Source organism: Chiloscyllium plagiosum, unplaced genomic scaffold, assembly GCF_037043375.1.
Source record: "Chiloscyllium plagiosum isolate Xiang-an unplaced genomic scaffold, Cpla_swu_hap1 HiC_scaffold_3, whole genome shotgun sequence".
Taxonomy (NCBI): domain Eukaryota; kingdom Metazoa; phylum Chordata; class Chondrichthyes; order Orectolobiformes; family Hemiscylliidae; genus Chiloscyllium; species Chiloscyllium plagiosum.
Genome location: NW_028270141.1, coordinates 45,575,982 through 45,588,939, shown reverse-complemented (window position 1 = coordinate 45,588,939; position 12,958 = coordinate 45,575,982). Strand labels below are relative to the sequence as shown.

Genomic DNA, 12,958 nt, shown 5'->3' with positions numbered 1-12,958 from the left:
CTAATACTCAAAACCAAAACTGACACTTGAAGAATCATCACTAAGGTGAAATGTCTGAAACCCACAACCCTGAGGAGGAAATAATGTATTCCAAAAGGAAAGAATACACACAGCACAAAAGGAAAGGTAGTAATTAGAATCTATCAAGACAACAGACAGGAAGTACAAAGCAGAGAGCTCACCTCCTCCAAACCAGTAACAGAATAAGCATGTCCTTTGACGAGTCCTGTGGTGGTGCGAGCTTCAGTTTCAGCTGCACTTGTAATCTTCAAAATGAAAAGGTACACACTGTCTGTTATAATTTTTAACAGTTTATAGGTCCCACCATACATAGTGAGCCCTTTGACAGTAATACAATTGATTGTTTATGTGTAGTTTTCTTTTCATTTGTGGACAAAAACAATTTTTACCCTTCCCTGAAATTATCAAACATAAGAAAATTCCAACATCTTCCAAAATTCACCATTGCATCTTTCAAACAGTTTGACTGAACACCCATCTCTGCTGAAATAAATCTGCACAGCAAACCTATTAGGTGATTAACACCTTTGTAATTAGCAGTCACACTACTGGACCCATTTGAACTGTGCAAGTTTATATTCTATAGTATAGGTTAGATGGGCTTCAGATTGATTTTACAGGTCGGTGTAACATCGAGGGCTGAAGGGCCTGTACTGCGATGTCATGTTCTATGTTCCATATGGACTGCATTATAAAATCCCTTGGAATGGAAATCCTTATATATGATTTTGAATACTTACATCAATGGAACATCCCAACATGCTGCCCCGTTTCAGTGCCTTTTGAAGGAGGGAATACAGATTTGGGGGTGCCTCTTTCAAATTGAATGTCTCTCCCATGCCACCTGTAAAGTCTTCCATGGCCTCTAATGTGCTTCCCCCTTTCAGTGATTCATAGCCGCCATATAGCCTGTTAAGACATAACGATAGATTAACATCAAAATGTCCACTTTGCTCATTCTGTTACTAAAAACATTATCTAGTCTGCTCAGCTTTTATGCTGATCTCAGGAATACTAATGTCTGGGCTTCTATCCTTCATCCAATCAGTTGAACAGACGCTGGTGAAATAAAGAAGCTCTTGCTCTTCTGCCTGATGGAAATTACATTCCAGTCACTGCAATTTAGCAGCTTTATTATCTTTCTTATTCAGGAAAGCTTCCAGTGCCCTGTAAAACTTCAAGATGTCTCAAAGTACCTAAAAGCTATTGAAATACTTTTGAAATATATTCACTGTTGTGATATAGGGAACATGGCAGCTAATTTCCACAGTCTGCCACAGACAGATATGTGCTAATGATCAGCAAAAGTAATTTTTGTGGCATTGACTGATAGATCGATATTGGCGAATACAGTGGGGAGAGCTCTGTTGCTTTTCTTTCATCAGGAATTATCATGGGATCTTTTACATTTCTGAGGGAGAAGACAGGGCTTCAGTTTAAAGTCTCAACTGAAAAACAGCACCTTAGGCCAGAACTTCCCAAATTGTGGGTTATAAAACAAGATTCTGCAATCGTGACATCTAAGGTAGCCATCGCTGCTGTGGAACTTGGACCTCATGTTAACAGTTGTGTGATCCTCTTAATTCCTCTCTTTTTTCATGATGGGCATGATCCACCTGAATGATGTCTGATATCCATTTCCTGCTCCAAGTAATGAACAGGTGGGTTTTTAAAATTGTGTTGCCTGGCCTCCTATTTGCACAGCTCCCCCTCACTCTGGTCTTACAGTTCTCACTCAGGGGTTGTGACCATTTTCAAGCCATAAAATAGGGTCACAGTTGGAAAAGCACTGCCTTAGACAATGCAACATCCCTTCAATACTGCACAGTAAACTTGAATTGTATGCTCGAGGCTTGAGAGTGGGATGTTAAATGATGACTCAGAGGTGAAACATGCAATCCACTAAGACATATTTGACACTGAGAACAACGTCTCTGACAGTTTCCATTGAGGAAGTTAGTCCACTCATTCCAGAGAACATTCAGTTGGCTGACAGCAAACACTTGGATCATTCCAAAGAAAATGGTAACTTGACAAGAAGCTACAAGGGAAAACACAATGAAACAAGAGGAAATCTCTGGTTGGTTTTGTTTTCGTTATTGAACTGGCAAGTCAGAGAATGCGAGTTCAGTATTTCACCGTAGCATTTTGCAAAATTTTCACTCAGTTTAAAAATATCCAAACATAAAAAGCTGGTATCAATAAAAGGGACTGTAGAGCTGTCAAGCTGTCTTAAAAAAAACAAACTGCATCTGTGATACCTCTTGAGGATGGAAACCTGCCCATATGTGACTCCAGTTCCACTATTAATGTGGTTCAATGTTGCCAATCAGGAATTAGAGATTAATGTCCAGAATACTGTTGCCATAGAGATACCCATTGAGGGACTAAATTGCCCCTTAATATTTTAGTTTATTTATTTTGAGATATTTGAGGAGGGGAATAAGAGGCTATTTGACTGGGTTAGAAGTGAGATGTCTGGTCAAGAATCCTCCAGGAATGTGGCCAGAGTTGGCAAAGGCTTAGTTTTGTTTGACTCTTATCCACCAATGTAAGGGTCTACTACTAGATCTTCAGAAAATGAGGGGCTGGGCATTAAATTTCGACCTAGCTAACAACGCCCACATCACAAGAATAAATAATCAGAATTATCTTTGCAATACTTTGAAATCTCAAAGGCGATTGCCAAAGGTAAAAAGAATACAGATACATTAGAGTCTGCATTAAGAGATTATAGACAATATTAGTGTTTGCACTCACTTAGCATAGGCCTTTTCCAGCAAGGCACTCCAGAACTCATCATTACTGGCAGAGTGTAAAAACACCAGACGGTTTCTAAAGGTTGGCAAACGGTCATCAATTATTACATCCACCCACTCGTTATATTGCCAAAACTAGGGGAAAATAGAAAAATGTTATTCACTTTATAAGGTTGTGTTTTAAACCCAGAAAATAAAATTCAGGTAATAGCTTCACTAAAGTCAACATGATACAGGGGATTTCAATAAGGTGGAGATGTTCTTTTATTCTTTCGCAGATTACGGGCATCAGTGAGCCATCTTCCTGAAGTCGATGTGTTTTAGGTGCTGTTAGGAAGGGGGTTCTAGCATTTTGACCCTGCGACACTGAAGGAACAGTGATATATTTCTAAATCAGGATGATGTATGATTTGGAAGGAAACTTGCAGGTAATGGTACTTCCATCTGTCTACTGTCTCTTTCTGGGTGGTAGAAGTTACACATTTGGAAGATGCTGTCGAATGAGCCTTGTTCTTTTGCTATAGTGCATCTTGCATTTGATACATAATGCTGCCACCATGCATCAGTTAGCAGGGAGTAAATGTTCAGGTTGGTGGATGTCATACTGATCAAGTGGACTGCAATCTCTTGCATGGTATTGGGCTCTTGAATGTTATTAAATCTTCAACTGTCCAAACAATTTGAGAATATCTTATCAGACTTTTGATTTGTGCCTTGTAGATGGTAGGCAGCCTTTAGGAAGCCAGGTGGTAGGTTACTCACCATAAAAGTTCCAGCTGCTGAACTGCCTTTGTAGCTACAATATTGATATGGCTAGACAGTTGAATTTCCGGTCAATGGTAACTCCCAGAATATTGATGGTGGCAGAGATTCAGCTGGGGAGATGCTATTGATCATCAAGGGAAGATGGTTGGATTCTGTCTTGTTGGAGATGGTCATTGTCTGGCACTAGTATGGTATGAATGTTACTTACTACTTATCAGCGAAGCCTGGATATTGTCCAGGTCTTGCGGCATTTGGACTTTGACTTCTTCAGTAACTGAGGACTTGGAAAGCTCATTTTATTCTCCTTAGAGCTGACACAAGTAAGCAAAGCTTTAAAAGAGTTGTTGAAAATGATCAGGGGTTTCGGTAGAGGAAATAAAGGGAAACTATTTCCAATGTCAGAAAGTTCAGGAATCAGAGTTCATACCTTTAGATAATGGATGCGAACAATTGTGTTTTTTTAATCTCTCACCCTCCTTTGAACCTCGTTAACCCTTCCCCCTTCCTTCATCCTCCTTTCCATCCTTGATCTCTCCTTCCTCTCCTTCAACTCTTCAACCCCTTTCTATACTTCATCCCCCATACTTTCATGCCTCCCTCCTACCTTCCAATCTTCCTTCCTCCCTTCTTTATTCCTCCCTCATCATTTTTATGCTCTCTCTGTGCTAACTTATTTTTTCAATCCCCTTGTTTCTATTCCATTTCAGTTCTTGAAACCATAGCATTACTAATTTGTGGTATCACTTTGCTCTCTCCCTTGTTAAAATTGAATGTAAATTATTTGGTACATAGCTCATTGCTATTTGCAGATTTATGTATAAATTAACTACTACATTTATTGCATTCCAGTGGTGGCAATAATTCAAAATAATTCATTAGCCACAAAGTAGTTTGACACAACCTTGAAATGCATTAATAATGCAAGTTTTTTTTATCCTTTCACTTTTCTTTCATTTTCAGCTCTCTGCTTTCCTTCATCCTATACCTTGTACTGTCTTCCTCAAATTTGGTTCTCCCAGATCCTCTAACTTCTTCCATTTTTTGCTTTATGTTATGATTTGGAGGCCACAATCACCTGCTGAAAGAGCAGCGCTCCAAAAGCTAGCACTTCCAATTAAACCTGTTGCACTATAACCTGGTGTTGTGGACTATAACCTGGTGTTGTGTGATTTTTAACTTTACTTTATGTTGGTCTGTGTTTCATCATTTTCTCTTCCTTCTCCTCCACTCATTCCCTTGTCCTTACTCCTCCCTGACTGATTTGTCTCCTACTTGAATCGTTATTTGCATAACTTGTGAAGGAGAGCATTTATCAATATTGACCGTGGTTCTGTTCTTCAGGATGTCAAGGGTCATACCCGAAAGTGAAAGATTCCAGCATAATTGCGGTCAAAGGACTGATCCAGAGGAACAACTTGGCACATTATTTTCTGATTAAGAGTCAGTGAAGCAACAGCAGCAAGAAACCAGCAATCCCCTAGTAAAAGAAAGCAAATCAGGTGTTAACAAACTCAACTATAGGTCAGCATCAGAAATACTCTTGGCTACGAAGGAACCTGGTGGTTTGATAAATGGCATTAGTTCCAAAAGTAAGGCAGTTCCCACAATGTAGGAACAAATTACTGCAGATGCTGAAATCTGAACTGAAAACACAAAATTCTGGAGATCACAGCAGGTCAGGCAGTATCCATGGAGAGAAAGCAAGCTAATGTTTTGAGTCTAGAACTCTTGTTGAAGAGTCATCTAGACTCAAAACATTAGCTTGCTTTCTCTCCATGGATACTGCCTGACCTGCTGTCATCTCCAGCATTTTTTGTTTTCAGTTCCCACAATTTCATGTGTTAGCAGCAGTTCTATGTCATGGATTCAAGTCCCCTCTTCAAAGTTTTGAGCTGCATAATCCAAGCTGGTTTTTTTTTATTTCTTCCTTGTGGGAGCTGCTGGCTGGGCCAGTATTCATTGTTCAGCCCTATTGTCCTTAAAAAAGAAAATGGTGAGTTGCCTTCGTGAAACACTGCGGTTCATTTGGTGTAGGTACAGGGAGTTCCAGGAGTTTGATCCATATCTCCAACACAATACTTAGGAAGTGCTGCATCTGTCAGAGATACTACATTGAGAAAACCCTGTCTGCTCTCTCAGGTGGACAGAAAAGATCCCACAATATTATTCAAAGCTGTTATCCCCGGTGTCCTACTCAATTGTCCTGGGTTATCAGGTATGTCATTGTATTAAAGTGTAGTCTTCTGGGTGCTGCTGACCTATTATCCCAACTGCTCCAGATATCATTGCCTGCATTACATTTGATTGATCAGATGATTTCTTGCCTGACAATTCCACTATCTCCAGTTTGTTTTTTATAGGCTGTATGTTCTCTATATTGGTCACTACATAAACTGAATACAGTCAAGGAAACTGACTCTGGCCTCTCTGGTGTTAACCCTTTGTTTGTGCTCCACCAAAACTAAATGTCAATGATACACCTTGTCTCCAGAGATGCTGGGGTCACAATGATTGGAATGGTATTATTGCCAAAAAGATCACCTTGACCAGCAGCTTTGAAATAGGCTGCTACAGGCACAAAATAATAAGAGATCATAGAGTCATACAGCATGGAAACAAACCCTTCTGTCCAACACGTCCATGCCAACCAGGTTTCCAAATTAGTCCCATTTGCCTGTGTTTGGCCCATAACCCTGTAAACCTTTCCCTGTTAACATACCTGTCCTTGATGCATACATATTAGCTGCTGCATTTACCATACATTACAATAGTGACTACATTCCAAAAGTACTTTTTCCCGTGGAGCGTAGGAAGTTGAGGGGTGACTTTTTAGAGGTTTATAAAGTCATGAAGAGCATGGATAAGGTGAATGGCAAAGATCTTTTTCCTAGAATAGACAAGTTCAAACCTAAAGGGCAGAGGTTTAAGGTGAGAAGAGAAAGATTTAAAAGGGACCTGCGGGGCAACATTTTCACACAGAAGATGGTGCATATATGGAATGAACTGCCACAGGACATGATAGTTACAGTTACAACATTTAAAAATCATGTGAATTCCAAATAGATGGTAATCCACTCAACACCCCCAACACCTCCCCATACCGCTGGATCAAATATTCAGTTCACAACTGGAGGAGAGTTGGGGCCAATTCTTGCCTGTAGCTGACAACCTCACCATCCACATTTGTTACTTCAAAAACATTTTTTGTAAGCCCCCCCTTGTAGTTACTCACTCATTAAAACTCCTTACCCAGATCTCCTTGGCAGATATCAGTCCTTGATGCTCCATCAATAACAAACTTTGGGTTACTCGAAATCTCCTGCAAGCAAATTGATAAGTTAGAACATTTTACAAATGGGCAATCCATTACTAATTTACCACAGAGTTCTGTCATATTTCCCAATTTCACAAATTTATCAAATTTCCTTTTGAAAGTTATGATTGAATCTGCTTCCATAATCATTTCAGACCATAAATTCTAGATTAGAGAAACTCATGAGGCAAAAACAAATTTGTTTCATTACCCCTCTAGTTATATGAAACCATGTGGAATTTACATCTCAGGCCACTCATGCTGCCACTTCTCTCCTTCCCATCCATCAGCAAAACTTTATATTCTTTCCTCCTTTATTTACCAAGCATCAGTGCTATTCACTTCAATCTAACTTTGTGGTAGCAAGTTCCACATTCTCACTACTGAGTAAAGACATTTCTCCTCGATTTCTTATCAGATTAAGTAGTTAATACTTTATACTTATGAACCCTAGTTTTATATTCTTAGTGGAAACATTTTCTGTCCACACACTCTATCAAATGCTTTCATAACCTTTCATTTTCTTTAGTGAATCATGTCTCAGTCATTTTTTCTGATAAAAGCCTCAGCCCATTCCATTAATCCAATCATTACAACATCTCAGTTTTAGTATCATAATTTGTAAATCTTTTTGGATCTCCCCATGTGCCTCAACAGGCAATCATTGGTTAAACGTTTGGCTATGTTTCTGAAAATTATTAGTTCAAATGAAATTAGCTTAAGCAAAACATTAGTTCCTGTTAGTTTGCTGAAGACTAGAGCTGTTCACAGTGCAGGCTAAATTGGAATTTGTATGTGTTTACCATAATGTTATGAGAGATGTATAATATATATATTTTATTTTAGGCTTTAGATTTCAAAATACAGACAGATGGACAGGGATCAGCTCTGTGAGATTTTTTTAAATGTCAGAAGGTCATATGAAAATGCATCAGTTCTAAGGATGCATGTGAGACAGATAGATTCCTGGGAAAACCTCTTTAAAGTAAATGGATAACATGTTTATGCAATCTGTGTTTTTGACAGGCAAATTGGAGGCTAGTATGATTGCAACATTTAAAAGGCATCTGGATGGGTATATGAATAGGAAGGGGTTGGAGGGATATGGGGCGGGTGGCTGGCAGGTGGGACTAGATTGGGTTGGGATATTGGTCGGCAGGGACAGGTTGGACCGAAGGGTCTATTTCTGATCTGTAAATCTCTATGACTCCTATGACTAGTTTTGACTTCAGAACAGAAAGTTCAGAGTTTTAGTTGAAAACCTAAAGTTTTAATTTGCTTTGTCTAGTCAGAGAACCAAGTCAATTCAGGAAAACCAGCGACCTCAGCAGAAAAGATTGCTATTCCGTGGAGCTTCTAAGTCAGGAGAGTCTGGATAGAAATCTTCAACTTATTGAAACTCATAAAATTTAGGTAATAAAAATTGTGAAAGGTTCTTATCAAAGGAATTGTAAAATGATCACCACAGCTCAAAAAAAGGAAACTGGGGCAAGCCACATGAGTAAAAACTAAGATATAAGTAATATTTCTGTGGAATTGAGACTGTAATGGATGGTATTGCAAAACATGCTGAAATTTTGTTTTGATGTCTGTGTTAAAATATTTCTAACTGTCTTGCTAAGTATAAAGCTAATTCACTCATTCATTCATTTATTATATAGGCATAGCTTTGCTTGCTATGGTTTTTTTGCATAATAAGATTTGTTGCCTTGTGTGAATACATTTAAATGACTAACACAATGATCAATTTCAAAAAAATATGATCTATCAAGCCAGGTTTCTTTCTGGTACCTAACTTGTCTAGTATTACCATCATAAAAATCACACAACACCAGGTTATAGTCCAACAGGTTTATTTGGAGATAATAGCTTTCAGAGCATTGCTCCTTCATCAGGTAACTGTGGAGCAGAATCATAAGATGCAGAATTTATAGCAAAAGATCACAATGTCATGCATGCAATTGATACAATATATTGAACAAACCTAGTTTGCTGTTAAGTCTTTCTCTATTAGCACAATTCTGATGGCCTACCAGCTCCCTTGACTTCTCTGACCCCATGGATTACAACCTTATCTTCAATCTTCCTTTCCTCTCCAAAAGTATTGAACACATTGTTGGTTCACAAATCTGTGCCAAGCTTTCTCAGAACTCCACGTTAGGATCCCTCCATTCAGATTTCTGCCCCTGCCACAGAACTGAAATGACTCTTCTCACAGTCATGAATGACATCCTATTGGACCAAGGTAAAGGTAACCTCCTCTGTTTATTCATCTCCAGTCTTTGATATGGTTGACCACACACACATGTCTCCACTATCATCCTGCAAGTGGGACTGTTCTCACCTAGTTCTGTTCTTATCTGCCTTATCTGTCTTTGTGGGCAGCACGGTGGCACAGTGGTTAGCACTGCTGCCTCACAGCGCCTGAGACCCGGGTTCAATTCCCGCCTCAGGTGACTGACTGTGTGGAGTTTGCACGTTCTCCCCGTGTCTGCGTGGGTTTCCTCCGGGTGCTCCGGTTTCCTCCCACAGTCCAAAGATGTGCAGGTCAGGTGAATTGGCCGTGCTAAATTGCACGTAGTGTTAGGTAAGGGGTAAATGTAGGGGCATGGGTGGGTTGCGCTTCGGCGGGTCAGTGTGGACTTGTTGGGCCGAAGGGCCTGTTTCCACACTGTAATGTAATCTAAAAAAAATCTAATCTTATCATAACCAGCGAATCAAAGACAATGGCTGTTACCACTGATGATCACCAAGAATTCAGCCTTGAATCCCTTCTATTTCTCTTTTACCTGCTCAGGGACACCATTTGAGAACAGAGTATTAGTTTGCACTTGTACTCATGCCACCCAGCCCCACCACAACCACCATCTATCTCTATCTGTCTCTGAATTGGCAAAGTATTCATCCAGTACAGGAGGGGCAAAACATTCCTTCAACTAAATACTTGGAAAGCTGAACCATTATCTTTGGTCTGCATCACAAACTCTGCTCCCCAGTTACAATCACCATAGCTTTTCCTTGAAACAGAGTGGGGATAAACCAGACTGTTCACAACTTTGGTGAGACTTTTGACTTCAGCTTTTGATCTCATATTCACACTATCACTAGGATTATCAATTTCCACCATTATAACTGCACCAAACTTGGTCATTATTATCTCAACTCATCTGCTCATGGAGGCCTCTTCTATGCCTCTATTACTTCCAAATTTGACTGTTCCAATACACTTTTGGCTGGGCTTCCACATTATAACATCCAAATATTCTAAATTGCATGAAGCCATATTCTCTATCACTTCTGAGCTCTCTGATGTACATTCTGTATTTCTCTGCCTTAATATCTATTTATGTGAGCTTTGTAGAAATTTTATTTGTTGTCCCTATGAAGCACCTTGTGATAATTATACTATTTTAAAGTAGGCTATATAATTCTGATGTGTTGTTCTTCATATTGCATCCCCTTTCAACTTTCATCCAGGTGCTTTACAAAATGGCTAACATTTGAGAACGAAAACCAAAATTGACAGCATGGATTTGAATAATACCTCAAACCTGAGGACAAAATTGCAGCTAAACCGGTTCTCAAACATGTAATGACTGGCTGAGAAAGAATGGCAGATTAGTCATCACCCCACCTAGAAAGTTAAACTCAGGTAGGGCTATTTCTGTATCTTTCATCCTCTCCCACATACATCCCCCCAAATCCCACCACACCCTCATCACAGGTCATTTGGCTGATACATTACACCCAAAAAAAAGGTGGAGTTGTATAATGAGGGGCCTCAATGGGGCATGTATAGAGCACAATTGGCTTTATTAGTTTGTCACCAGCACAAAACAAATGCCCATTGTTCACATACCTGATCAAATATGAAGATAAGGAAAGAACTTGCATTTCTGTACCACAGCCAAAGAAGTATTTTAAAAATTTAGTCACTGTTTGTAGACGATGAGGTGGCAAATTTGCTCACAGCAAACTCCCATTAACAGCAGTTGAGATTTTGCCCAGGTAATCTGATTTTTAGTCATGCTAGTTGAGGGGTAAATGTTGTCTAGGATACTGAACAGAACTCTTACTTTTGAAACAGTGCCGTGAGATATTTTAGGTCCTCAAGACAGGGTAAATAGAACCTCAGTTTCATGCCTCATTCAAAAGGCAGCACCTTTGACACCACAGTACGAGAATATCAATCTGGATTTCATTCCGAGGTCCTGGGGCAGAATCATATAGAGATAACAGGGACCTCAGCTGTTGACTCAGAGGCTGGCGAGACCCCTGCGTCACCTGTCTTTTGCTCCATCTTGAGGTATTCAGGCATTTACAAGCCATCTATAAGCCTTCCACTCGGATAAAGGACCCCAGAAGTGTAAGTGCCACCCACTAAGATGTGCTGGCAAGATGGAAGTCTACAACACTGTGGTAGGGCAGCACCATTTAGAAGATTTTGGGTGTTACAGGCGTGACATAACCCAAGGCTTTGGATCAGGGCCACAGCCAAGTGATGGCTGGAAGGAGGTCATTGGTTGGGAGTTGCAAGTGAGGGGTGAAGAGGGGTCAGCAGCAAGGGCAAGGGGCTGGCTTTCAAAGCCACCCCACCCTCTTAGAATACCATGTCTCCCAATCAGCTTCTGAATGCCTTTGAATGAGGGGCACCTCCAGTGAAACTTGCAGTTTTATTGCTATATATCCCCTTTCCCACCTCCTGTTCATCTTTAGTTTAACAACAACATTAATTGCTCACTTAAGTGCCTCAATTGATGGTAAGGTGGGAAGGTTGCCCAAGGGCCTTCCTGGTACAGATTTAAATGGGACAGAGGTGGGATAATACCATGGTCTGCATCCCTTGTATAATTAAATTTATCCCCCCACCCCCATCATCAAACCAACCTGGGGAGAACACAAATTCCTGACCTGGACTGGACCTAACCTCACACGTCTACCTCGAAGACAAGAGCCAGACCAGTTAAACTACAGTAATACTTCAACTATGAATAGATAACCATAAGAACAAAATAATCCATTACCACTGCAGCAATTATTTTCAATAGTATGTAAGGAAATGTCATATATTCAGTGCCATCTCATGTTATCCCCTGTGGCCTTTACAACTGGAAGTTTACAATTCTAAACCAATACCTGAACATACAATAGTGTGACCAGAGATGATGGATGTGGTGGAGATTATGGGAATGGAGTGATTGTAACCAAGACAATGCCAGGGAGAATGGAGGTGTAACTGCAGACGGTGATGGGGAGTATTACAAGAAGATTGGACAGGGTACAACTGTTGTAGAATGGGGATAAATAGGGGTGTTAGTGTAACAGTAACATCCCTATGTTGCATCGACTGGACACTATCATCTTCTATGAGTCTGCCAAGCAAAATTACATCAGGACTGTGGAGCCTCAAATATATGAGCAGAGGGAAGTGGTTACAGAACAATTTAATAGAGATCTGCCAAATTATAAATGGCTCTGATGCAATAAATAAGAAGAAATCATCCTCCCCAGTGCCAGGAGGGTTGCAACATGAGGACGCATATTTAAAATCTTGAGCAGAAGAATAAGAGAGTGGATCAGGAGAAGCAGCAAAATATTCTGGTCTGGAATATGCACTGATTGAAAGGGATGTAGATTCAATATTAACTTTCAAAGGTTAATTAGATAAGTACTTGAAACATTTGCAGGGGAGTGGGACTAATTGGATAGCTCTTTCCAAGACCTGGCACGGATATAATGGGCCAAACAATTACCTCTGTGCTGTAAGATTTTGTGATCTCCCAATGCTAACTTTGCTGCAAATACTTTAAATATTTTGGACCCACTTTAAACTTACAATGACTATCAATCAGACCAAAGTCCTCCTATCATAAAGTGATGCATAAGCAAATATGCCTATATTGGATAAAAATAGAGCCTGTGTTTTTTGATTATGCGTCGCGGTATTAATGAATCAAACTGAAATACGTTTGGATACATAAACACAAGGTATGGAACAGGACATCCACCTAACCAACGACAACCTGCACTTATGTAGCTATTTCAATTTAGCGAAAACATCTCAAGGTTCTGCATAGGATGGTTATGAAGTAGGATTTCA

At 39.9% G+C, this 12,958-nt stretch overlaps 1 protein-coding gene across 1 annotated transcript in view; it reads right to left on the bottom strand.

Moving 5' to 3' along the window:
• capn9 (calpain 9) overlaps nt 1-12,958 on the bottom strand; it is a 71,874-nt gene that overhangs the window by 34,879 nt on the left and 24,037 nt on the right. Inside the window, exons 2-6 of the mRNA XM_043681018.2 lie at nt 6,795-6,864; nt 4,904-5,022; nt 2,782-2,915; nt 762-930; nt 183-266 (exon numbers count right to left, since the gene is read on the bottom strand). Of these exons, the coding sequence (XP_043536953.1) occupies nt 183-266; nt 762-930; nt 2,782-2,915; nt 4,904-5,022; nt 6,795-6,864 (576 nt within the window). The remainder of the gene's footprint in view (nt 1-182; nt 267-761; nt 931-2,781; nt 2,916-4,903; nt 5,023-6,794; nt 6,865-12,958) is intronic.